The following is a 26,227-nucleotide window of genomic DNA, read 5'->3' as shown; positions in this document are numbered from 1 at the left end:
ATCTTTAAATGAACTTGCAAAAAGAATTGCTGATAGCAGCATCTATATATCTAAAATCAATCAAAATTAGCAGCATCACGTAATATACGAGTTTGCCTGTAAAACATCTATCTATATATCTAAAATCATTCAAAATTAGCAGCATCACGTGATATACGAATAGCCTGTAAAACATCTATCTTCTATATATCTAAAATCAATCAAAATTAGCAGCATCACGTAATATACGAATTTGCCTGTAAAACATCTATCTATATATCTAAAATCAATCAAAATTAGCAGCATCACGTGATATACGAATAGCCTGTAAAACATCTATCTTCTATATATCTAAAATCAATCAAAATTAGCAGCATCACGTAATATACGAATTTGCCTGTAAAACATTTATTCACATCTAAAATCTAGCACTTTTACTATAATGTGCGAGAAGTCACACAATAAGATAATAAGATAGAATGAAATATGAAGATAAAGGTAATGTTTATTTGTGATAATATTTGTGATATTTATATTAATTTATAAGATGCTGCAGTATCCTAGATTCTAGCTAAGTCCTTTTGCTGCGGTATCTTGCTGAGCAATGGTTGTCTTCTTCTTCTTGGCCTTGCTCACCCAACTACTGCAGTTGGAGTAGTTGTTCCTGATTGGGTAGGATTGGAACTGAGTGCCAATTCCAATCCACTCCTGACATTACTATGTCACATGATATACCGAGATATTAACCCCTTGAATTTATTTTACAAACTATTGCCAAAAAACTTATACAACTATCAAACCAAACTCTAACTTTGAAAAAAAAAACCAGAAAATAAAATGTCATCTACTTAACATCGTTGTGCTGCTTGCCATATGCTTGGACATAGCAGAAGTACTCATAAGCAATGTCTCATGAACCCAAAGAACATTTCTCTCCACATTCCTCAAAAGAGAACTAATGTAGATGAATATTCTGCAGAAAGTAGCCGAAGTAACTATTTATTTATACACTTATGCATATTACTGCAAGTATTATATATATTTTTTAATAATAAATGTGTTTATAAAAAAATAGCTGCTGTCTTGAGAATAAGAAGTGAGCCAGTCCAAGACCAAAATTTGGACATAGAAACATTGACTTCTCTTTCAGTTTCTGAGTTGACTGAATTTCTACTCGCAAATGAGACTATTACTGAAGTTCTTGAAGCAGTCATGGAAGAAGAGATTGAGGAGACTTCATCCAATAAAGAAGTGACTGGAAGAGAAGAAGAAGTCGAGGAGATTTCAACTGTGAATAGAGGATCAATTTTACCCCATTGTCCTCACTGTAACGGAACTGATCATTGCCAAATTACAAGCAGATTTTGTCCAAACAATAACAGTAGCAGAGCAAGAGGATCTAGAAATCGAGGCAGAGGCTTGAATAATATTGCCCGACTTCCAGCTATTTCAGAACCGGCAGTTGATAACAGGAGAGATATGGATATCGAGTGTCGATTTTGTGGGGCAATGATGTGGGCACATGAAAAAAACAGTCATTCTTCTTTAAGAAGCCCCACGTTCTCTATGTGTTGTAACAAAGGAAAGCATGTTCTCCCCCAAATTGTGCTAACACCTACAGGAATTGCTGAGCTTTTGAACTATAGAACACGTAATGGAAAGAAGTTTCTTGAAAACATTCGAAGCTATAATAGTACAATGAGCTTTACTTCTTTGGGAGCTAAAATTGATACCTCTGTTGGCAACAATATCAATGGGGCATACAACTTCCGGATTCACAGAACAATTTGTCATAGAATTGGATCTATTTTGCCAGTGACAGAATCTGATATCACTCACCTAAAATTCGCTCAGATCTATATTTATGATAGTGCTGCTCAGATAGATCAAAGACAGTACCATTCCCCACAATTGGAGAGAAGTGTTTTGGAGAAGATTCAGCCCATTCTTATGGAAACAAATCCATTCGTACATCTCTTCAGAACAATGGATCAAATTTCTCAGGAAAAGGGACAATCTATAGATCTCACTTTGCGTTTAGTAGCTGAGGGGCCTCGGGATCAAAGACGGTACAATGCTCCAACTGCAAGTGAAATAGCAGTTCTTATTATGAATAATGAAGAGGGTACTTCAAGAGACATTGTGCTGCACACCAGAGCCAACTTCCAACAGAACATCAATGAGTACCATCGATCTTATGATGCTTTACACTATGTGCTACTCTTTCCACATGGTGAAGATGGTTGGACCATTGATGCCAGCTCATTGTCAGGAGAGCATGTTACAGTAATGCAATGGTACTCAAACTGTTTGATGTATCAACGCAACACACAGCACCTCCTCCATCTTTTTGGCCGTCTCTTTCGACAATATATTGTTGATATGTATGCCAAAGTTGAGCACGATCGGCTGCACTTCATCACCAGCAATCAAAATCGTCTCTGTGTAGATCTTTATAGTGGAATTCTGGATGCTGTTATCCATAATAATTGTAATCTTGCAAATCTTGGAAAGAGAGTTATTCTTCCATCTTCTTTTATTAGTAGCCCCCGGTATATGGCTCAACTTTATCAAGATTCAATGAGTATTATGCGTCGTTTTGGCAAGCCTGATTTGTTCATAACTTTCACTTGCAATTCAAAGTGACCAGAAATCACAAATTTCCTGTTGGCTGGGCAAAAAGCTAATGACAGACCAGATCTTTGTTCTCGGGTTTTCAATATGAAGCTCAAAGAGCTCATGATTAACCTTACAAAAAAAATATCTTGGGGAAAGTTTTGGCCTTTATATATATCATTGAATTCCAAAATCGCGGACTTCCTCATGCCCACATTCTTTTGATTTTGCAACCACAAGATAAACCAAAAACAATAGAAGATTTTGACAGAATAGTTTTGGCTAAAATCCCAGATCCTGAAACTGAGCCATTGGCATATGAAACAGTAAAAAAATGCATGATGCATGGCCCATGCAGAAAGAAATATCCAAAAGCATCATGCATGAAGAATGGGATCTGTTCAAAGAATTATCCTAAAAAGCTTTGTAATGAGACTAGCAATGGTGGAAACGGATATCCTATTTATCAACGCAGTCGAAATGGAAGAGTTATTAGAAGAGGGCCAAAGATCATGGATAATGAATGGGTTGTTCCACACAATAGATACATATGTGCAAAATACAATGCTCATATAAATGTTGAGATTAGCACCTCTGTTTCTGCCGTAAAATACCTCTACAAATATGTATATAAAGGACATGACCGTGCAATGGTCTGTGTGCAGCCTACACCCACCAATTCCACTCCACAACAACAACAAGAGCATGTAAACGAAGTTAATGATGTGGTGATCCAGACACTCGGATGTTGGATTTATCACATATAAGAACATATTCATATTGGGATAGCGTAGTAGCTATCATCTTGTCAGTATAAAATATATATAAACGATTAAGTAATCAGCCCAATAATTATTACAGTTAGTACTGTAGATAATATCTTAAAGATTGTTAAGATAATTATATCATACTGCCGGGTAAACTGTGTCAGATCGATATGGAGCTAATTTAGTAGGAAGTCCTAAAGCTCTAGTATAAAAGAGAAAAGAATAGCTAAGAGCTAAAGAAGTACGATTTATGACTTGATGTCATAATTGTAACACCGACACTAGTTAAGCAGTAAATACACTCTAATAACCAAATATAGTAAAGGAAGAAAGCCTTAAGAAACTAAGACGTAATGACAAGAGCAGATTGTGTTTTCTTATAAAAAGGGACACTTTTTATTTATGAATAAAGACGACTAAGATACAGTCTCAAAGTATTTCTATACGTCTCTATTCTCAAATATTTTATTTTTCTATTGTTTCGTACCTGAAATACCACAAATGAGCTTCTTGATGCTCAGTATGTCTCCGCTTCTGAAGCATGCTGGAGAATATTTTCTTTCAAGCTTCATCAAGAGTATCCCAGCCATCAAAGACTTTCAATCCATCTGGAAAATGCCCAACCCATATATTATAATCCATCTTCTAACCCAGAGGATGTTGCAAATTCCAGAAAAAACACTACTTTAATGGGATATTTCGACTATAATGCTACACACCCATCATCTGAAAAACTTCTTTACGTCGACTTTCCTTCTCTTTATGTATGGAATACAAAAGAACGAAAATAGACAGCACGTAAGAGGTTTGATAAAGGAACAATTGGCAGAGTTTACACAGTGTCTCTGAGAGATATTGAAAAATATTCATTACGATTACTGCTGCATAATGTTAAAGGGGCCAAAAGCTTTGAAGACATACGTACAGTAGAAGGATGTGTGTATGAAACGAACCAAGCTGCATGTCGCGCTCTGGGATTACTTTTGAATGATGATGAGTAGAGCAACTGTATGGAAGAGGCAGCAGCTCATCAGCTCCCATTTTCTTTACGAAGACTCTTTGCTATTCTTTTGATTTTCTGTGCAGTATCAGATCCTTTTTCTTTGTGGCTTGCTCATCGCGATTTTATGATTGAAGATTATCTTTGTTGTAAATGAGTATTGACTACTGCTGTAATTGAGAATAAGTCTGAAGGAAATAATATAAGGCCTCAGCTATTCCAGTCAAAGGTGTCTACCGATTACTTTATTATTTAACACACAGGTTTAGCATGCATGATAGTGATTATATTTCATATTATGATATCACCATAATATGGGATACATCAGTGGATTATTATAAGCATAATTATAACTCATAAACACATTTACTTTCGATGTTAATACTTCATTGGGACTACACACATTTATATAATTAATCATACATTAATTATCCCAAGATCACGTTGCTCTGATTATGGCTCAGATAAGATCGATTACCTGACCCCAGTCATATAATTTTTCCGATCCAAAATAATATAAATAGCAGTAGTAGTTCAGTGTAGGAACCTGGTCAAACTTTGATATAAAATCCTTTCTCAATAAACAAAACCTACACAAGTTCTCACGAATCTTCGTTCCTAATCTCAAATCTTCAATTCTTCCTCTTAAAAACTTCTTCAACTTCAACCACCACAACAATCTTCATTTGGCAAGAGAAAGTAGTGGAATTCCTGCGTTAGCCCCCACACAAGATATGTTTGACAGATGTTTATGGGATATCGAAAGTCATCTATCTGCCAACTCTATGTCTCTCATGTTGTTCACTGGATTTGTTCTTCCACCAATGCCTGACATCCAGCACTTTAGCCCAAATGGGCAAGATGTTCAAGCCATCATACAAGAACAAGAAGATTTATGCGATCAAGCCCAGCTTTTGCCAGATCCAGATACATTGATATTCAATAATTCACAAAGACGTGTCTATACAACAGTATTAAGTGCAATTGAAGAAAACGTGGGAGCCTCAAGATTGTACTTTGTCGATGGTCCAGGTGGGATGGGAAAGACATTTGTCTTTAATGCCTTGCTTCAAAAAACTCGCCAACAAGAAAAAATTGCTCTTGCAGTAGCAACAAGTGGAATTGCTGCATTGCTGTTAGACGGTGGGCGTACAGCACATTCCAGGTTTAAGATTCCAGTGAAAGTTGATCTTAACTCCTTATGCTCCATCAATGCAAACTTGCAAACGGCACAACTTATTAGAAGAACGGAATTGGTTGTCTGGGACGAAGCTTCTATGATTAGTAAAGATGTTTTTAATACTGTAAGCAGATCCATGTAAGATATAATGAAGGCTGTCGATCCATTGCTTGAAAACGTTCCATTTGGAGGGAAGTTGTTTGTCTTTGGAGGCAATTTTTGGCAGGTTCTTCCTGTTATACCCAAGGCAACAAAAGCTCAGGTTGTAAGCCAATGTATCAAGAAAGCATCTGCATGGAGAAATGTAAAAACCTTGTGGCTTACAACAAATATGCGAATTGCCCAAGCAGATAATGAACAAGAAACATTAGAGCTTAGGGAATTTGGAGCATTTCTCTTGCAAGTTGGTAGTAGTTCTGCCCACACAACAGGCGGTGATGACACCATCCCAATTCTGCCCCATATGTTACTTTCTGGATGTAATCCTGCTGATCTGGCCAAAGCAGTTTTCTATGATCTCTCCTCTAATGCAGCCAACCCTCGTTTCCTCATGGGCCGTGCTTTGCTTACTCCTAAGAATAAAGATGTCAAGAAACTCAATGATATTCTTCTGAGCCAGTTTCCTGGAGAGGCACGAGAGTTTAAGAGTGTCGACCAGGGAATTGATGAAGATGGTCAGTTGACATATCCAGTTGAGCTACTAAATACCATTGATTCTGGATCCCTACCACCTCACTCACTGTCCTTAAAAAAAGGATGTCCTATCATGCTTCTTCACAATCTTGACCCAAAAAACGGCCTCTGTAATGGTACACGTCTGATTTGCAACTCTTTTTGAACATCTGTCATCAGAGCAACAATTGTGACTGGATCCAATGCCGGGCAAGTATCTCTTATTCCAAGAATAAAGCTTAATCCATCTGGATCAAATGGTGAAATTGAATTCCAGCAGTTTCAATTTCCAGTTCGTCTTGCATTCGCAATGACAATAAACAAGTCACAAGGTCAAACTCTTGAGAGTGTTGGATTATATCTCCCTGCCCCAGTATTCTCTCATGGCCAGCTGTATGTTACTCTATCCCGGGTCAGAAAACCTTCTACAATCAAGATAATGCTTGATACACCAGCAAATTCCAATGAAACGGCAAATACTGTATTTACAGACAATATTGTATTTAAGGAAGTCTTTGACATTTAGTAAAAAATTATATATAACATACACTATAAACTCATCTAACCAATTTTTTTTGATTAATAAAACATCTATACATATCCTTTCTTTTCATATAATTCACTCAAATAAAATGTTCCTATTAATTATGCTATACGGTACTTAGACTTCCAATAGGGAAGGGTTTTATATTAACTTCTGGTAGGCTCTGGGGCCCCCCCAAAGGGAGGGGGGAGGGGGGGGACCCCCCAAAGGGGGAGGGGAGCACCGCTCTCCTAGTTACCTTCTAAAAAAACATCTAACACATACATGCATACATACATACATACATACATATTTAATACTTTCCATCTAATTTAGTCTTTTTTTTTCTTTTATAATTTTATACAATTCCAATAAATTTTTTCTCTTATGCTTTTAAAGTTAATATAATATGATCATTATATCTTTGTATTTAATATTATTATTTCATAATATCTTTTACACGATTCTTCCTAACAATCTTTATCAAAAATAATAATGTATCTTGTCAGTTTCAAGCTTCTCTAATACACTTCAAAAAGTCGAATTCTGCTCAAAAAAAACTTAGTAAAACTGCTACACAAAAAGGTCTGATTTTCAATTTTTTCCCAAAAAGAAAGTATTCTACCCTGTGTCTTTCTCCGACTACGAATTGAAGAGACGCCGTCTAAGACTATGCTTGTGCCCAAACAATACCTACTCAGTATTTTAAAGACTGACTTTTAAATAACAGAAGTTACAAGTATATAACTTGGTACGAGGTCGGAGGTATAAATCCTGTCATTTCCTACAGTGTGTGTGCTCTGACAAAACATTCCTTTGAAAGTCAAGGAATATCTTCTTAAGAAATATACACCAAGGACTTGGGAGCATTATGTGATGGCTAATTCTACTGACAAACGTGAGACGATCATGCCTGATGTTTTAAAAACGAATACGTCTGTGAATGCAAGGGCACTTAGTTTTGTAAACCATTTATCTGGATGTCTACTCGAATTGAAAGCGTTTGACCTATCAAAGAACACTCTAGTCCAGATTCTGCATACGATTCTGATTGGTACTGCAAAATACTTAATCAATGAATTAGTGAAAGAAATTCTCAAGCCGTACCCTGGCAAACTGAAGAGACTGGCCAATGGTCTGAAGGAACATAATATCTTAACTGGCCTTTCTCGCAAGTTTACCCAACTCTTGAGACACTCTGGATCTTTTCTTGGTAGAGATTTTAAGATGCTGCTACAGACTCTTTCTGTTGTTCTCCTTAGAGACTTTTCCAATGATAAGATAATTGACCCAATTTTGTCCTGCTTTGTTTAACTTGGTCGTCTATGTTCATTATTGTTTGTTAGACAGGTTGAATCTAAATTTGAAAAGTACATCGTCCAGGTTAAATATGCAGTGAACTCATTGATTGTCAAACTTCATGAATTTGATATGGCAAATGTTGAAAACCCGAAGCATTTGCCCTTATCTACCAAGCTAAAGACCCACAGTATGACTCATTTGACAGAAGATATCAGACAGTTTGGACCTGTCCTGAACTTTGAGACAGAAAAAGACAAACAGTTTAACAAGTATATTTGAGAGCATCTCATTCATACTAACCAACTGAACATCTCAAGAGATGTCTGCCACAAGTTTGCAAAGCAGAAGATTATGCAACATAACTTTGCCAATGGATCATGGATTAACAGCAACAGACAAGGAGAGTATTCTGGACCAGGAATTGCAGAATTTATCAAATCCAACTATGATAAAGATAAAACTTTTTACAATCTATTTCTTAGAGAATCTCAAGTACTCACAGACAACAATGACACTAGCAACATAACTACTTTAAAGGATAATTTCTTTTCTGCTTTTGTTATTAAGAACAGTATTGGCACAACTCTCAGCATTGGACTGATTTCTGACTCAATGACTACTTTTCTTTGACCTACTGCTTACACGAGTAAGGAGATAAAAAATAGCTACCTGAAAGTAGAAATGATTGATGACTATATGCCTCTCAATTCTCTCAAGTCTCTGTGTAAGATTGATTTAATGAAAGTTAATGATACTACTTACATGGTTAACTTGAGTAAATTTGATTCATATTGGTTCTACCTGTAGCGTGGATTAGCATAGATTTTATTATTATTATCTTTTAATATAATTTAGCATAGTTTAGTATTATTATTTCTTAGTATAATTTAGTATTGTTAATAAAAATTCTACGTTTTTTTTTGAGTAATTTGGTATTTATTTCATATCACATTTTTTGTTCTATAAATCATGGCCTTTTGTTCAAATTTTTGTAATATCATTTCTTGGTTACTCCAAACAACTCCAAAATTTTTTTAATAAATATTTTATTTTACTTGAACTTTATTTTCTTCTCTATTTGGATGATTTTTTTAATTTGCAATATTACACAGATGAAAATTTTCTAGACAAATCATATTGCTAGGGCTCCATATATAATCATATTTGGTTTCTAATTTCTTTTGTGATATAGCAATATAAATATTTACTGTACTTGATTCTCTAAAGATTAAGCAAACAACATGTTAAATAAAGAAACTTCTTTGTAGTATATATATCATAATTGAGTAAAGAGCAAACCTTTTTTTTGTAATTATTGGAACTGACAATGTATATAGTACGTGGCCTTTAAAAATAAGTTTGGAGAAAGATAGTTACAGAAGAGGAAAGAAAGAGATAAATACACTAGCTAAGAGAAGATGAGGTTATGAGATTTATGTATGACAGTCCCTGCCTTAGCTGTAACTGCATTAAGGAGGAAGAAAAAGTTGTCAAAGACAAATACCCAGTGTGCATGCCAGATGGTATAAATTATAATGGAGGCAATCGCAATCTGGAGAGAGGAGGAAATGGAGGGAGAAAGCCAAGTATGAGTGAAAAGCCAGGCAATGTCAGAAATGGATCACAATGGGCACATTTGCTACAGTACGAATGTCCACACAGGAAACTTGTGGGGGCAGAAGAAGATGAAATGTTGTAGCAAGTCCACTGCAGAGAGACAGAGAGAACAGTTTGGACTAGAAAGAAAAGAGGAGGTGCAGTTGAATACAAACTCTGTGGTGGAGACCCTTAGCCAGAGAATTTTCCATCAGAAGTAATATGTGTTGTGTGACATGAACCACTGCCAGAACAATTTCCAGAAAATATTAGCTTAACAAAGAGAGGAAGGAGACGTGAGAAGGTAATGTCAAAAGGAACCAGTGATAGCCTTGTGGAGAGGGCAACCATTGATTTGAATTAGAGAAACAAGGAAGAAATGTCCAGATGTCATGCAGCAGAAGAGTGAGAGCAGTAGCGGGAGAGAAGTGGATTGAGAAAGGAATGATCAAGGGATGGAGATGTTTACTAGTGCATAAGAGTGACTGTAGAGGGAAAGGAAATATAGAGAAGTGTAGAGGATACAAAAGTGTGATTGTGGGGGAAGGGGATGAAAAGTGAAGTTGAAAAAGAAATGTGAGATAGGGAAAGATGTACTGAGCCCAAGTATGCAAATCCCAAAGGGTGGGCAAGATCCAGCAAAGTTGTAGGGCCTTTTATTGGCTCTCAGGGTTCAGGATTTCTTAGTCACCCTTGTGTTATAGCTGACAGAGAAGATCCCACGCAGGGCTACCAAACCCAAGGGAAAGATAGGTGCGAATGGACTTGCAGATGGTAGTAAAGAAGGAAGGTGGTACAGGCATAATGTACAAAACGTACCAGATGGTGCTGAGAAGGAGAGAGTTAGTGACCAGGCTCTTACCATGGACAGACAGGCAACATTGTGCAAGGACAAGACAGTGCTGGTCGAGCTTGCTGAGGGGGGCAGAATGGAAAGAGTCAAGTTGGCAGAGATGAGATAAAAGAGGAAAACCAAGATAGTAGATTGTATTGGCAGAGTTATGGTTGTGAAGGCTAGTAATATCAGCCAAAGTCAAGACAGGGTCCCAATTGGGTGTAAAATTTCCAGAGAGGGAAATGGCAATGGTTTTGTCAAGATTCATGTAGGCATTGGAGGCCTTACCATATACGAAGAGCAGGGAAAGCAGAGGCGCGAGTTTGTAAGAGAAAGAGAGGAGTATAAGCAAGTCATTGACGTAAGTCAACAACTTGAGAAATTTGCATGAAAGATTTGAATGAGGAGGGGAAATGCGAGAGGGAATGTTGAAGACGAAACCCAAAATAAGGGGCGAGTAGAAAATAGATGGAAGTAACGGGTCAAAGGCCAAATTGAAGAGAAGGGAGGATAGGGGGTCGCCTTGAGAGAACGAAGCCAAGACAAAGCTGTTGACATTGACGTGGATCTGAGTGGAGAAGAAGAGACAAAGGACTGAATCAATGAAAATGACAGACAAGTGAAAGTTGGAGAGAACAGACAGTGATAGGATGGGTGGACTCGGTCATAGGCTTTCTCTTAATCCAAAAGCAAAGCCACACCCAGGTGCTTTGTCAATTGAGCATGATACATGACAAGGTGGGTAAGAAGGCCATTGTCAGCAATAAACCGGTTAGATATAAAGCTGGATTAGAAAGAAGTGATAAGAGGTCTGATGCAAGAATGGAGCCTGGCAGCAAGGAGCTTGGTGAATATTTTGGCATCGCAATTAATAAACAAAAGTAGGCATCAGTTCTTGAGGATAGAAGTGTTGCTAGCCTTGGGGAGAAGCACCAGCACTGTGTCTAATCAGAAAGATAGAAATAAATTACTAAGGGCATCTTGGTAAACTGCCACAGCCAACTTTCGCACATATGAGTAGAGGAACAACCATTTTCACAGAGGATAAGGAAGACCATCCAAACCAGGGCTGGAGTTGATGGGCGTGAGATTCAATATGGACTCAAGTTTGGAAGCAGTGATGAGATAAATGAGAGAGGCAGAACTGGACAAGGAGAGGCAGTCAGACAAGGGTAAGAACTGGATGAGATTATGAGTAGCATCAAGGTCAATGGACTCAGCAGAGTACAGTGTCTCATATAATTGACGTGTGTATATAAGCAAGGAAGAGGTGGAAGTGAAAATTTCTCTAGATGTGGGGTCATAGAGAGAGGTAATAAAGTGTGCAATTGTATGAGATTAGATAAGTCTATAGATATATGCATTAGACTGCTTACCAGATTCCATCCATCGCATGCTGGCTTGTTGTGCCAAATTAGCTGGCTTGGATTCCTGGAGGTGGACAAGTCTGGCTTCAGTTTTGGTCAAACTGGGAAGCAAAGAATTGTGAAGTACACTGGAAAAGAAGTGCGGTTTTCTTATGTGTAAAACTGTAATTAATTATGTGAAAAGACCAGGTTTTATGATGCAATCAGATAGTTTTTACAAGTGTATAAAGCTGGCTTACTCATAGGTGGTAAGACCAACTTTTGAACATAGGAAAAGGTCAGAACAGCAGGATAGTAGGATGTGTTTGCATTTTTTGTATATGGGTTTTTACCACATGCACTAAAACAGCAACTCAGAATTATGTTTTGTTGTAATATATCCTACCGCTTCCCGATTAAAAGAATGATAAATGAAAGATCGATTATACGGATATGCCAGATTTTACATTATTTAATTTATGGATATGTCAGTTTTTACAGGGTTTTTTTGTATTTGAATTTATTCTATCCAATCTTAGAGACTTCTTCTTGTACTGTTTGCTTCCATACACTTCTCTGATCTTTAATTTATTTATAATAATTATTGGTTTATTTTGTTTTTATTAGAAAGAAAAGAATATCCTTAGGTTTATAGTACAGTGGTTATATTTAATATTCAGGAACGTTCTGGCTAGTGTTCTATCCTTCATACAATTTGAAATGGCCAATGTTCTGATAAAACAAGTATTCTCCAAACAATATCTCCCAGAGAAAAGCCCAGTTGTGTGTTGTTTGCTTGTAAATGGTTGTTCTATGAAATTAGAAAAGTGTTAGCTGTTTGAACAAGAAGTCGTGGATATTAAGAATATATATATGTAATTATGCTTGCAATATAATAGCTTACCAGAGACAAAAAGAAAAGGCGTCATGAATGTGAACCATAGTACTCAATATACTTTATTTGGCTATAAAAATGCTGAAAAAAAATTATTTTTTGTGAACTGTGTAGTAGAATATTTCATTTACCTACCCGAAGCAAAAGGATTTATTGGCAGACCAAGAGAGTACATAGGAGACGCTAATATTGTCTTCAGTAAATGATATACATTAATATACAAAATAAATAATATTGTTATATGTACAAAAAAAAATTACTATGTCAATGACACTCATATGAAATGAAAGTTCTTGATTCGCGATGTGCTCATGAGAGGGAGATTCATCTACAATAGAAATTATGTTAAGCCGTGTGCTTATTAAAAAGAGATAGATTGAAACAAAATAAAATATTACCGTGTTCATAACTGTGTTTAATAGTAGAGAGTAATTTCGGCGATATGGCCTATACAAAAGAAAGGAAAAAGTCAGAATAATTTTATAGGATGACGGCATAAAGTATATTTACTGACCTTAGCTAATTTGGATGGACATTGTGAAGGAGATGCATCAGAAGGTAACAAAACGCGAGTGTCTATAGCAATAGAAAACAATTATTATCATTTTAGTTATATATATATATATAATATTAAAGAAGAAGATATCTTACCAAAAAAAATCTGTGAATATAATAAATGTTGGAAAGAGAGAGAAGAGAGAAAACTTGTAAATGAAAAAAAACAAAAAGACCAAAAGACCAAAGGGCCAAAAGGCCGAAAGACAGAAATCATATATTGGATTGAGTTGAAAAAAGCATGTTCAAAGCCAATTTGCACCCCGTTAATTCCAGGAAGTATTAATAGAGATACGCATATTAAAGAAATCCTGAGTATTTATAGCAACAAGTGTAATATAATAAATGGGTTCTTGCTTTTACTTTTACCATCTTTCCATTAACTACACTTTATTCTTTTGCTTAATATCTAACTTCTTTTGTATGTTAATAACACTCTATATATACAATGAATAGATATATAAAACAAATATAATTAACAATAAACTCATGTATAACATTTTATTTAATAGCTTTCAGACCATGGCCAACAATCATCAGTCAATTGCCCCAGCTTCATCCCCAGAATATGCTGAGCTTTTAAGAAGACTCATCACTATGGAGGAAAGCCTCAAGACTATGGATTCCAACATTGGCATTGTCATCAAGAGCAACAAAGATTTATTGGAAATACTTGGTAGCATTGCCAATGCCTCTGGAGAACTTCTTGCAGTTATTGCTTCTAATACTATACATGCTTCTGCTTCTGTCCCTTTCGCAGCTTCTTCCATTGGTTCTACTCTGGATTGGCATACAACACCTTCTGTTGCTTCTTCTGTTGCTCCTTCTGTTGCTCCTTCTGTTGCTCCTTCTGTTGCTCCTTCTGTTGCTTCTTCTGTTGGTCCAGTGGTTCTTACTGGTGCAAACGCTGGTGAGCTTAGTAAACAGGATCACAATAGAGTTTTAGTAAGTGTTGAGATGTACAGTAGTTCATCAACATAATATCTCACACTAAGTATAGGCTCTTATCCGAGGAGAGTTGAAGGAACACAACTTCAAATCAAATAAGCCGGAACTAGTTGCAGCTAATGACAGCAAGCGCAGTTGGGATGTTAATGTTGATTACAGACTTCCACCCAACAGACAGCTGATGCATGACCTTCATGCATACCTGGCTCCAAAGGTTGTTGGGACTAGTGTTTGACAGGCCAATATTAGCGATTGTATATACACAAACTTTTGTGGAATGAGACGCCAAATCAAGGAATTATATGAATCGCGCAAAAAGACAAATTCTCGGTCAAGAAGAGCAGGTCAAGAGACCGATGTATGTTAGAAGTACATTTTGATTGCAAATTAAATGTATTTATATTAATATATTTATTAAACTAGTATTTTGACTGCTGTGAGCTGACCTACCATACATTCAAGGCTGAAATTGATGTAAAGATGGATAAGAGCTGCAACAGACTCTTACAAAAAGAAGAGATGTCTGAGAGCGAATCTAAAGACGATATACCTGGAGTCTTGAGCAAGCATGAGATTTGTACAGTGCGTCCAAGTTGGAGAAGCAATGAGGTAAATTCTTTTATTTACATTATTATATATAGGTTTTTTTGTTTTTTTTTATGGATTTAAATAAAACAGAACTTTGATTAATCACTTATTTGTATTTAATACAATCAGTTTCTTGCGGTTGTTGATGATTTTATGCACAATCGCATAGACTTCAATTCGCGTCAGATGTTGACGAAGTCCTTCAGTAGAGATGCTGTTTTAGCAGTCCCGCCTAGATTGACGTCCCTTCTCCCTCACTGGGCTTTTAGAGATGAGTTTCAATAAATTTTGTTTTCTTATCCTCCACATCCTCCATCTGACAATGATAAACATACCAACAGATACAAACACTATGATTATTCTTTTCTTTGTGCCTTTGAAAAAGGGAGTTATATTTTATTATTTTTTAAATGTATTGTTTTTTTGGCAAAAGAATGACCAGCATCTTTTTTACTTTTTTGCGTTTTGTGTGCTCAGCAGTTGCTACTTCTAACATAATTCTATGCACTAGCAATACACATTGGAAATAGTCAGGAGAAAATGTTGGAAAGCAGGTTTCGATGTGTTTGTACTCTCGCGATTTATCGTTGTTGTAGTGGTTGAAGTTGAAGAAGTTTTTAAGAGGAAGAATTGAAGATTTGAAATTAGGAACGAAGATTCGTGAGAACTTGTGTAGGTTTTGTTTATTGAGAAAGATTTTTTATCAAAGTTTGACCAGGTTCCTACACTGAACTACTACTGCTATTTATATTGTTTTGGATTGGGAAAATTATATGACTGGGGTCAGGTAATCGATCCTATCTGAGCCTTAATCAGAGCAACGTGATCTTGGGATAATTAATGTATGATTAATTATATAAATGTGTGTAGTCCCAATGAAGTATTAACATCAAAAGTAAATGTGTTTATGAGTTATAATTATGCTTATAATAATCCACTGATGTATCCCATATTATGGTGATATCATCATATGAAATATAATCACTATCATGCATGCTAAACCTGTGTGTTAAATAATAAAGTAATCGGTAGACACCTTTGACTGGAATAGCTGAGGCCTTATATTATTTCCTTCAGACTTATTCTCAATTACAGCAGTAGTCAATACTCATTTACAACAATCGTTTTTGAGTGTGTACCATTTGATAAATGCAAAAGTATGTTGAGAATTGTGAAGGAGTTGAGTTGGGCGGCAATGGGTGCAGAGCAAAGGGGCAAGGGATGAAGAGGAGGGTGGAGAAGTGAAAGAATGGGTGAAAATGTACTGTATTTGACCAGTGTATGTGATGATATGCTCACCAGTACTTCCAATGAACTTTGCTTGCACAAGAGAGCCACGACTTCCAGATTCACCTTTACTCTTGTAGACCTGCCCAAGGATGTTGATGTATTTCAACAGTGTGATTGTATTGTCAACAAAGTGTGGTGATTCTGAGGCTTGTTGAAAGTGAACTAATTGTTTGTTGTTGTACGCAACTTTGTAGTATTGTAAGAGATGAACATAGTGAATGTCACTCATTGTGGTAGCGGATTTTAATGATAGAGGGAATGTGGAAGGAGAGAGAGGTTCGTTGTCTTTTATAAGTACATTTGGATCTTCAGAAGCCTCAACAAATGACTATATGCAGAAGGTATGTTGATGGATGGATGGAATGGTAGTGGGTGTAAAGGAATAAATGAGTTTGATAAGGAGAGGAAGTGCAGATGTCTGGCGGGTACTCTGGGGGAGACTATTGACAAGATCGTCTTTGCATACACCTTCAATGAATTTCTTCATAAATGTTTCTTCAAACCCAATTTTCCTGTTTGTCTTCAAATTTTTTAACAACCGGTTTAATCGCTCAAACCCGAATAGCCAATAACTGTACACTGGTCCAAAATCACGAATTGTATCACGAAGATGGAGGTGTAGGTGCATATTACAGGTGAGGATTTCAGCGTTGTACAGCTCGTCACATCTGGTGCAAAAAGTTTGAAGAAACTGATGGGCAGTGTTGACTTCATCGGACGTGATTGTTGGCTTGATCAACAGGCAGCATGCATCAACAAAGTTAATCCAGTTTTCGAATCTGTCTTTTGCAAGAATATCTTTCAACAGAACTGGCGAGTATATGAGCACCCACGACTTTCACTTGTCTGCCTTCATATACGAAAATTGCTTTTTTATTTTCGAGTTCAACGAGATATATCCATCAGGTACAATCATTGTTTCTGCAGTCTTCTGCATTGCTGCAAAATTGCCATCTTGGATGTCTTTGTCTTTGATCCAACGATCCATCAATCTTTTTGGTGTTTCCAGGAATAAATTATGCATGAGATCAATGATCGTTCCACGTACTAGATCTAGGTATCCAAGGCAATGCAACTGCGACCATCAAACACCATTTTCAACCTGCAGCTGATGCTTTTCTGAGGGGGTACTAGCACTTTCCCACTCCTTAGCATGCAATCTGTTCTCTACACTGTCATGAAGCACCCACCGAGAGAAGTCAAACCCATGAAAGTCAACATTGACACCGTTTTCCAAGCAAGGGAAATGTCTGTTGCACTTGTTATATGCACATGTACTGTTGTGCGAGGTGAAACCACATGTCTTTCTTGCTACCGGGATGTCACAGGCCACCATCATCAATGCGGCACAGACGCAGACACCACTAGGACACTCGAAAGTTGAGATTGCCAGTCCCTCATACAATCTTATCAGATCATCTACCATAGGCTGGAGATAATGGTTTATCTCTTCAGATTTGGGTTCTTTTGGGCCAGGCATCAATCCTATAAGAAGTGTGTTCTCTGGCTTGTATCTTTCATTGTGAAGCAGATTGTTTACTACCAGGTATATGGCACCAGTCGAGTGCGTGACGTTATCAAAAGGTTGAAACCAGTTGATGTTGAGAGTCAACATTAATGAATGCGAATCTTTTGTGAATTGCACACCATCTTTGTCTTTGAGCTCCTTCCACATGGCACCGTCATATATGTCACACATTGTATCCACCATCTTCAGCTCATGATTCCAATGTCTAATTTTATCCTTGAATCCTGAACAAAGAAAAAACATTTGTAAAGTATTAACAACGAACTGGTACAAGTATGAATGCTTGGCCACCAAAGCACCCGATGCTGATGTTTTCGTCAATTGGCAGTTGCAAGACAAGCATGCACTAAGCTTTACAAAATCGCAATGAGACGGGACAGATGTACTTTCTTTGTACATCTTGTGACAATCCTGACACACAACAAATTTCTTTATGCCTTTAGTCATGGCTGAGAAACCTGTCATGTGCTGAAGACTAGGAAGGCTCAAGGGCAGTTGGAAATCCTGCTCGTAAATTGTCAAAAGCTTGTTGATGAACTCGATCAAGACAACAGCGCCCTTGTCAACTACATAGCGGGAAGCAAACATCACCACAAAATTAGCAATGAACCTGTGCACTGGGTTCTGGGGCATATCGGGGGTGGCAAAAAAGTCTATTATAAAAAAAAATAATGCTTTTTTTAAAATTTTTAACACTAACTGACCTTCACTATTCAATTCATTGTTGTCGAGCTCAATAACATCATCTTTGCTTTCGTCTTCACTGATTTCATTGCTGTTGCTTCCACTGTCATCATTGTCGCCATTGCTGATCATGTCATTAGTAACGGAAACGTCTTCAGTGTCAGACATTGAAGCTCTTTCCCAAACAGATGAGTTTGTCTGAGTGTACAATTCTTCCAGGGCTCCGGGTTGATGGGTTAAGATAGTTACATTTAGAATATAACACTTGGTTAATATCTAACAGTATCTGAATTAAATAAACCTTACGTTCATCATCGACCTCCATCATATTTCTTTGGGTAGATATGTCTATTACAATATGTTATTTCATGGATTACAATACAATTAAATAAATTCAAATATTGTACCCCTTTCACATCTTATGGCATTTAGTCTTGCCCTTTTGTTATGACGTTGAGCAGTTCTTCTGGCAACAAAACTATAGCCGAGATTGTTCTGACTACATCCAGCACAATAACACTTTTCGTTGTAGAGTTCAGGAATTGTGGATATAATGTTTATTTATTTTTACTTTGAAGTATTAAGAGAAAAAGAAAACAAGTACAACGTTTACTAAATCTACTATGTTTTTATAATGAATTGTTATGTCTTTATAATAATAATAATAAATAATATTTTTGTCTGTTGTATCCAAGCCAATAGAAAACCGGAAAACAGTGTTTTTATCTTGAACACACAAAAAAAGCTGAGATGAAAAAATACCCCAGATTTTCTATTGTTATAATTTAACTTTGTATATGGTAATTCCCATATGTTTTTCTAGTGTTCTTAACGTTTCAAAGTTTAGCATGTTCTGGTGAATATTAGTAAATATTTCCAATATTGATTGCAAAATGACTTGTCAAAAAAATGCATTTTTCTCAACAGAAAAAAATTTTGTCCAATAAAATCTTCTCTTTCAGAGCTATCCATTTTTCTCCTCCCATTTTAAAGTTTTTCTCTGTCTGAATTTCAATTAAGTGGCTCAAAAAATACGTTTAATCCTTTTTTGGCATATATCTCATTATTTTGCTCCTCCAAATCTGAAGCTTGTCATGTTTAATCTCAATTCATACTCTAAGCCAATAGAAAATTTGGTTTTGACAAGAAATTTTCATATTTAGGAGAAAGCTCAGTAGGTGTGTAGTCTGTCCATAAGTTGACGTCACAGCAAACAAATATACGTTTTTAATTAATGCTTGAAAATTTTACAACACTTATGTTAGTCATGAAATGGGGATGTGATGTAGTGGTATCATATTCGCTTTGCATGCGAAAGGCCCCGGGTTCGAACCCCGGCGTCTCCATTTTTCATTCTCGATCTGGAATTTTTTAGCGGAGTAGTGTGCCGTTCCTGATCTGGGTTGGTCTTCCTTTTACTATAACAAAGTCAAAAGGTCAAACCCACTGGGGATCAAGGAGTATACGTAAAATCAAAGAGAGGATCAAAGATACTTTTTATTGATATGAATTGAATTGTCTTATATAGTTTTCTAAACTAATACTGCGCATTATCCGCAGTAGTTATTATTTATATTTAATTAAAGAAATAGTCATTATACTGCGGTTAATGCTCAGGAAGATATTACTGCGCATAAAGAAGTACTGCGGTTAACTATCTTCAGATTTTACGGATTCATCAAAATAATGTCCGACAAGTATCATGCTTAATTTTTGTGATACAAGTTATAGTGACTTGTTATTACAAAAGAAGCAGGAATTAGAATGATTAGAGTGGGTGTTGTGTTGTGGCAAAGTGCCTACTGCTATATTTGTCAAAATCTTATCACTTGATTTAAATTTTTGTATTTCAGCCTATGGGCACTCTACTTTCAAATTGCTGCAGATTTTTTTTAATTTCCACAAAATTATATTTCTTTCTTTCTTGTTTATACACATTCACACATGTAATACACCATATAAGCTATCTAAAAATGCTTGTTGGAGCACTTGTTGGAATTGCGCTAATATTAGGGGGACAACATTTTCAGGATGGGGCACTACCTTTTTGATGGGAAACGTTGTTTTGATTTTACCAGACCACAAATTGTGACTTGCTGTCCGGTATCAAATAATTATATCTGGTCCCTAAGGATTCATACTTATCATAATAAAGATACTTTTATACAAGATAGGATAATAGCTTTTTCTATGCTTCTTTCCTCTATGTAATTATGTCTTTTCCTTCTCCACTCATGTGTATTAGTTCACTAAATTGCTCCCAAACTTTGTGCATTCATCAAACTGTCTCCAGGCATATACCTCTTCTTCTTTAGGAGGCACGACCTGTTTTTGGGCAAAATGATAATAAAAAATCTCATATAAAAAAATAGCTTTGACTAAATATAAAAGCATTGTTTTATATATATAATTCTATATTTAAAGTTTTATACTATATGTAATAAATTAACTGATATATATATAGAATAATAAAAAACTATCTAACATGTTACTTCAAGACATTATATCCTAATAGAAAATATTGTGCCCTACCCTGGAAACGTTGTCCCCCAAAAGTCATGACTTTTCATATCTTGCCTATTGAAAAAATACCTTATAAAATTTGAAATTTCTTTACTAAATACTTTATTAGGCTTATAATATCCTTTAATGTAATAAACATTACCTTTTGTTAATACTTATTTAAGATAAATACTAATAAAAACTGCTAAATCTTCTTCAGAAAAGAAAAACAAAGTCGCAAAAATGTCTGAGAATACATATAGTATTAATTAATTTTGCATATATTAAAAAGTATATCTAATAATTGTAGAATAAATGTAGTTTACATTAAAAAAATATATATTAGATAAAGTGGCAGCTACTTAGAGTCATAATTAATAGTTAAATACTAATAAGTTTACTTCTTACTATAATTATGATATAATATTATAAGACAAAGAAGCAAAAATAGAATCAACTTATTATACAAAAATGGTAACTAAAATTGAGTATTTGTAAGATATAAGATTTATTTGGCTCCCGTCAACAAATCACATATCTGTGACTGCTAATGAGTCATATTTTCACGATTTAACTTGAGACATAAATCATATGTTTTCATTTTGTGTGATTTAAGTGGAAAAGATTATAATCCATATAATTTGTATTTTTTTCAAAAACTTTCATAATGGATATAAAGGTAATGAAGCCTTTTATGCCTAAGAAAGTTTGCATAGAAGTTAAGCAAATATATATTTACAAAATTCATGTTTTTATTTTTTATTTTTTATTTTTATTTCTTGTGTAAAAACTCTTTCTATCATTTCCTTACAACATGTATATGAGATATTTTATCAAAAATACAAAAAAATAAAAAATATTCATATAAGACCAAAAAAAGTTTTTAATTGCATATATTCAAATAACATATGAATCCAGTAAAAGTTTCATAGAAAACAAATGAGAAAAAAGTGATTCTACAAGCAAATACAATATTTTATTTTATTGAAAAAAAGCAAATTTTTGAGATATTACGTTAGTTTTCTCATGATCGACCTTTTCAATTCAACTAAAAATCCTAGAACCCATACATATATCTATACACTACTTGGATCCAAAGTTATAGAGAGCCAAGACTTGAATTGATGAAATAAATAGATGCAAATGCATAATATGACATATTCGAAGATAGTTTGGCTCTATCTGTGTAACACCACCCAACATTTATACTTTTTAATTCGCTGGATATATGTGTAACTCATAGGGTAAAGTACTTCCCACGAATGATTTCTATGAAAAAACAGAGCGGAGAGTCATTTAACCCACAAGTGATAGATAGCTTATGTTGACACAAAGAAACAGATTGATAAGATTTATAAAGATAAAAAAAAAGATTGTCTAGCTAATAAAATATAAGAGTAAATGAGCATATAAATAATAAGTTGTCCAGCTAATGAAGTATAAAGAAAAATATAATAAAAATAAAAGAAAAAAAGAAGAAAAAAAGATTATGTTATAGTGAAATCAACATGTTCCTCTTGATCAGAAAGAAAAGAGAACATCGCATTTCTACAATCATACTTATTGAACTCTTTAAACTTGTTCCAGTAAGTATCAAAGTTGTCAGGAATCTGGTTTCTGACACAACCCAAAAAGAATAACTCAGGAATGGTTAGCCATTTCCTTGAGATATTGCGGGAGAGGTGTACTGTTGTCCAGTGGTTATTGTTAACATGATTGAAAATCAGAGGTTGTTGATGTTTGGATATGTTTTTGGGAAGGGTGAAGGGAAGGAACAATATGGAAGGGGTGTTGGGGTTGTCTGAGTAGACACAGACTGGTTGCTTATAGGTGTCCGCAGCTAGTTGAGCACAGTCAGGTGTGCTAAACCACATACTGGCATCTAAACACACTGGGATGAAGTTGGAGTTGGAGTTGGAGTTGGAGTTGGTGATGCAGAGATCAGAACCATGCTTTATAATGTCTTCTAATTGCTTGACATCAGTTCCAAACGTGCTGGCGTAAATGCTGCTGTATTTTGGAAGGGTAGCAAGCATATCTCTTTTCACAAGAGAGAATTTTTCTTGATCTTTATAGATCAAATGGGCAAGGGCCCAAAAACCACACCATCCATCAGAAGTAGGGTTAAACCCACTCTTAACGTCATCAACTATCTCATGAGAGACAGGAAAACCAGGCTGAAATTTAACCCTCTTGCCAACAGAGGTGCGATAGTCATATTGGTAATCTTCTTGAGCCGTAGCGGATCTTTTAAACCCTATTTCTTTTGTGGCATCGACTAAAGAGCATATAAGTATACAACAATATTTCTCTTTATGGATTCAATTACACTGAAAAATGAGAAAGAATATTACCTGGGTCGAGAGGCTCTTGTTTTATTTTTTTGTTTTGTTTTTGGTGGCATTGACTAAAAAGCATATTAGTATAAGGTTAGATTCCTTTTCATGAATTCAATTACACTATAAAATAAAAGCACATATTACCTGGGTCAAGAGGCTCTTTTTTAATTTGTTTTATTTTGTTTTTGGTAGCATCAACTAAAAAATGTATGTAAATATATGACAAGATTCTTTTTCATAAACTCAATTATATGTAAAATAAAAAAGCATCTTACTTAGGTCAAGAGGCTCTTTTTTGCTTTTGTTTTGTTTTTTGTTGTTTTTCGTTTTTTGTGTAGCTGCAGGCTTTCCATCTCTTGTTCTAGCTCTTAACCTAACCATTGTCTTAAGGCCGGCCTAGTATTTCAAGATACATATTAGTACTTTGTTATGTTATATTTTTTTTATCTTACATGATCAGACGAAACACTGATCTTCCTCTAGTTTGCCCGACCAAAGTCTTTGGGAAGGTATTTGGGACGTGCACCACCCTTTCTTTTGCCAGGATATTTAATTTTTTCTGGGGCTTGAAAGTTAATCGAAGGGTGCCCAGTTTTGCCTTCGAATTCAGAAGTAACCTTCTTGATCTTTTGAAGGAGGTTGGCCACTTGCTGGCTGCCCTCACAAGAGCGGAAAAGAGTCTCAAGCTTTACAATCTCTTGTATCCACTCTTCTGGCCTCTCGGCAATTATGTGTGCTGTACAACTTTCCTCAAAAGATGTCTCTTTTAGAACAGAGTTTATGATCCATCTTTCAGGAACATCATCAAGGGTGAGCTCCCTTCCAGCTGGCAGCAAGTGTCTGCAGGGCAAGCCGAACTCAAACCTGTTTTTGCAATAACAAAATTCATTGTCTCTATTGATCAAGCGAAGTTCTTGATCAATAACAAGCAATGCTCTCTTAGAGACTTTCATAAAAAGTCTAGAAAGCTGCTTGTTGCAGCCAACCAAGACATCAACAGTTGTCGATTCCCTGATTTTTATAGCATTGAAGTCTCTTTTGAGCTTGTCTACATAGGAGTTGACAGCTTCAAATGCAAGCCCAAAAGACGAAATTACTGATATCCCTCTTTTCAAAGCTTGGTGTGCGCTCTTGACTCTCCAGATAGTTGTACACCCAAAATGCATTTGCTGACTGGTCAGGTATCCTGCCCACTTCTCCTGGCACTTTATTCATCTTTTGGCAAAGTAAACCAATACATCTATCTTGGACCCTCCTTCGTCTACTTCACAACCAGAAGATACTGCATTGAACTTCATCAACGCAACCTCGAAATCCCTTCTGGTACTGCTGTGAATCATGGAGTTCACATACTCCATAAGGACCTCTTTCTCTGCAACTGACTTGAGTTTTCCAGCAAAAGCTATCTCAACGCTATTCAACATATGCCAGTAGCATAGCAATTTGACATTTTTTGGGAATACAATGTCAAGTGCATTCATTAAGGCCATACATTTGTCTGTTACAAATAGAGAACTGCTTTTCTTATTCTCAAAAACAAGTGCCTTGAGCTGCTCAAGGAACCAAACGTAGGTTGTCTGTTTCTCATTCGAAACCCAGGCGATGGCAATGGGAAACGATTTAAGAGTGTCTCCCCCGAGGTTATGGACACCTTCCACGCATACAAGAGGCATTTCCAAATTATTGGTTGAGTAGGTGGCATCAACGGCCATGACTTCTGGAAAGCGACGGGCTCTTTCTAGCATCTTTGGGTGTGAGAAAAATACTCTTTCAAGAGATCCATATTTGCTGGCGTCATAGCATACAAGATATCCCTTAGCTTCCATGGTTTTAACAAGTTCAGTACCTGCATCCTGAGAAGTGGAAGCAGTAGCACGAGCAAAAGCAGCCTTGATATTGTTAATGTCATTCACATACAACTTGTGGCTGACATTGTCCTCTTCATTGATTGCCTTTTGGATCTCACGAGTCTTGGTTTTGGTCTCAACAAGCTTCATGATTTCCCTAGCATCATCGACAGTAACCTTTGACAAACAACCTTTCAAGGTAGATTCCAGGCAGTCATTATCAAGAGGGTGATTGTGGTAGTCTTCAATCTCATTGGTGGCTTTCAAAAAAAGATATTCTTTAGTGGCCTTCTTGTATGATATTTTCAAGAGATAGGGGCATCCAGTCTTTCTACTAGACGGAATTCTCTTGCATTCACTGTCTTCAATATTCCGTGTGTTCTTATAATGACCACCCTTGGCACACTTCAAATACACTCGAGTTGGTTTACTATCTCTAGTTATAAGTGCAAAATTGTTGGCAAGTGCATATTCCTGCATCTTTGAAATTGTCATTGTCATGTCACTGTAACCATTAACTGGTGAGACAGGAAGAGGTTGTTGGACAGGATAATGTTCCTTTCCATTGAAAAAGCGGATTTCTTTATTGATAGGATTCATATTGAAGTGATTTCTAGAGAATACTTATTAACATCATGATTTCTAATTGCTAATCTGCAATGAGCAAATTAATCTCTTTACTATCTCCGAGAAAAAAATAATATTTTTAAGTGCAATTGATTAGTAGCTCTTACGAGATGAGTATAGAATAGAAAAGAAGGTTTTATATTTAAATATTGAGCTGAGAATTTCAGGACACATCGTTTTGCCCTGAAGGATTGGAGAAAATACCTCGGACCTTGGACAAGTAGTCACAACGAATTAGTCCGGCAAAAAAAAGTAGTGCCCCATCCTGAAAATGACGTCCCCGTAAGATTGCTGCTGGAATTGCCTGTATGCTTGATGTTAAAGCTAATTGTTCTAAACAAAGAAACAAGAAAAAAAAAGCTTGCAAGAATTGATTTAGAGACACTAAGTGATGATACATGCAAGAAAGAGTTTAGATTTACTCTATCTGAAGTAATATACATGTTGATAAACAGCTTTTGTTGCGGTAATATTATTAATAGCTAACTTTTTTATTTATATTAGATCAAGACAATGTGTGATACAATGAACCTGCCTTTATATTTAGAATTTAAATGTAGCAAAAGTTACACTGTCCGTGTTGAAAGAGAATTTGCTTTCACTTTGAT

At 35.9% G+C, this 26,227-nt stretch overlaps 8 protein-coding genes and 1 non-coding gene across 9 annotated transcripts; 6 read left to right on the top strand and 3 right to left on the bottom strand.

Annotated features, from left to right (window-relative positions):
* Positions 1 to 852: 852 nt before the first annotated feature.
* PHYBLDRAFT_70206 (hypothetical protein) lies at positions 853 to 2,625 on the top strand (the record flags this gene model as incomplete). The annotated part of the gene is made up of 2 exons (XM_018442235.1): positions 853 to 970; positions 1,055 to 2,625. The coding sequence occupies 2 exons, from the start codon at positions 853 to 855 to the stop codon at positions 2,623 to 2,625; spliced, it is 1,689 nt and encodes a 562-aa protein (XP_018284841.1).
* Positions 2,626 to 5,399: 2,774 nt separating this feature from the next.
* PHYBLDRAFT_174826 (hypothetical protein) lies at positions 5,400 to 6,740 on the top strand (the record flags this gene model as incomplete). The annotated part of the gene is made up of 2 exons (XM_018437352.1): positions 5,400 to 5,505; positions 6,508 to 6,740. The coding sequence occupies 2 exons, from the start codon at positions 5,400 to 5,402 to the stop codon at positions 6,738 to 6,740; spliced, it is 339 nt and encodes a 112-aa protein (XP_018284840.1).
* An 873-nt stretch (positions 6,741 to 7,613) lies between these two features.
* On the top strand, positions 7,614 to 8,669 carry PHYBLDRAFT_174825 (hypothetical protein; the record flags this gene model as incomplete). Its single annotated transcript, XM_018437351.1, has 3 exons — positions 7,614 to 8,035; positions 8,084 to 8,308; positions 8,357 to 8,669. The coding sequence occupies 3 exons, from the start codon at positions 7,614 to 7,616 to the stop codon at positions 8,667 to 8,669; spliced, it is 960 nt and encodes a 319-aa protein (XP_018284839.1).
* A 977-nt stretch (positions 8,670 to 9,646) lies between these two features.
* On the top strand, positions 9,647 to 10,072 carry PHYBLDRAFT_152068 (hypothetical protein; the record flags this gene model as incomplete). Its single annotated transcript, XM_018432835.1, has 2 exons — positions 9,647 to 9,852; positions 10,000 to 10,072. The coding sequence occupies 2 exons, from the start codon at positions 9,647 to 9,649 to the stop codon at positions 10,070 to 10,072; spliced, it is 279 nt and encodes a 92-aa protein (XP_018284838.1).
* A 261-nt stretch (positions 10,073 to 10,333) lies between these two features.
* Positions 10,334 to 13,263, bottom strand: PHYBLDRAFT_152067 (hypothetical protein; the record flags this gene model as incomplete). The annotated part of the gene is made up of 9 exons (XM_018432834.1): positions 10,334 to 11,064; positions 11,201 to 11,388; positions 11,510 to 11,756; positions 11,847 to 11,999; positions 12,077 to 12,177; positions 12,843 to 12,904; positions 12,972 to 13,039; positions 13,110 to 13,158; positions 13,246 to 13,263. 9 exons carry the CDS (start codon positions 13,261 to 13,263, stop codon positions 10,334 to 10,336), a joined length of 1,617 nt encoding a protein of 538 aa, XP_018284837.1.
* Positions 13,264 to 13,788: 525 nt separating this feature from the next.
* Positions 13,789 to 15,087, top strand: PHYBLDRAFT_174822 (hypothetical protein; the record flags this gene model as incomplete). The annotated part of the gene is made up of 5 exons (XM_018437350.1): positions 13,789 to 14,211; positions 14,267 to 14,428; positions 14,453 to 14,572; positions 14,638 to 14,823; positions 14,932 to 15,087. The coding sequence occupies 5 exons, from the start codon at positions 13,789 to 13,791 to the stop codon at positions 15,085 to 15,087; spliced, it is 1,047 nt and encodes a 348-aa protein (XP_018284836.1).
* An 823-nt stretch (positions 15,088 to 15,910) lies between these two features.
* On the bottom strand, positions 15,911 to 16,321 carry PHYBLDRAFT_152065 (hypothetical protein; the record flags this gene model as incomplete). Its single annotated transcript, XM_018432833.1, has 1 exon — positions 15,911 to 16,321. One exon carries the CDS (start codon positions 16,319 to 16,321, stop codon positions 15,911 to 15,913), a length of 411 nt encoding a protein of 136 aa, XP_018284835.1.
* Positions 16,322 to 19,578: 3,257 nt separating this feature from the next.
* On the top strand, positions 19,579 to 19,650 carry PHYBLDRAFT_t269. The gene has a single exon. It is a non-coding gene; the product is annotated as a tRNA-Ala (tRNA).
* A 2,643-nt stretch (positions 19,651 to 22,293) lies between these two features.
* Positions 22,294 to 23,526, bottom strand: PHYBLDRAFT_152063 (hypothetical protein; the record flags this gene model as incomplete). Its single annotated transcript, XM_018432832.1, has 4 exons — positions 22,294 to 23,084; positions 23,161 to 23,175; positions 23,290 to 23,343; positions 23,421 to 23,526. 4 exons carry the CDS (start codon positions 23,524 to 23,526, stop codon positions 22,294 to 22,296), a joined length of 966 nt encoding a protein of 321 aa, XP_018284834.1.
* Between the last annotated feature and the right edge of the window lie 2,701 nt (positions 23,527 to 26,227).

This window comes from Phycomyces blakesleeanus (assembly GCF_001638985.1).
Source record: "Phycomyces blakesleeanus NRRL 1555(-) unplaced genomic scaffold PHYBLscaffold_33, whole genome shotgun sequence".
Lineage (NCBI taxonomy): Eukaryota > Fungi > Mucoromycota > Mucoromycetes > Mucorales > Phycomycetaceae > Phycomyces > Phycomyces blakesleeanus.
This window is presented reverse-complemented; position numbering and strand designations above follow the sequence as displayed.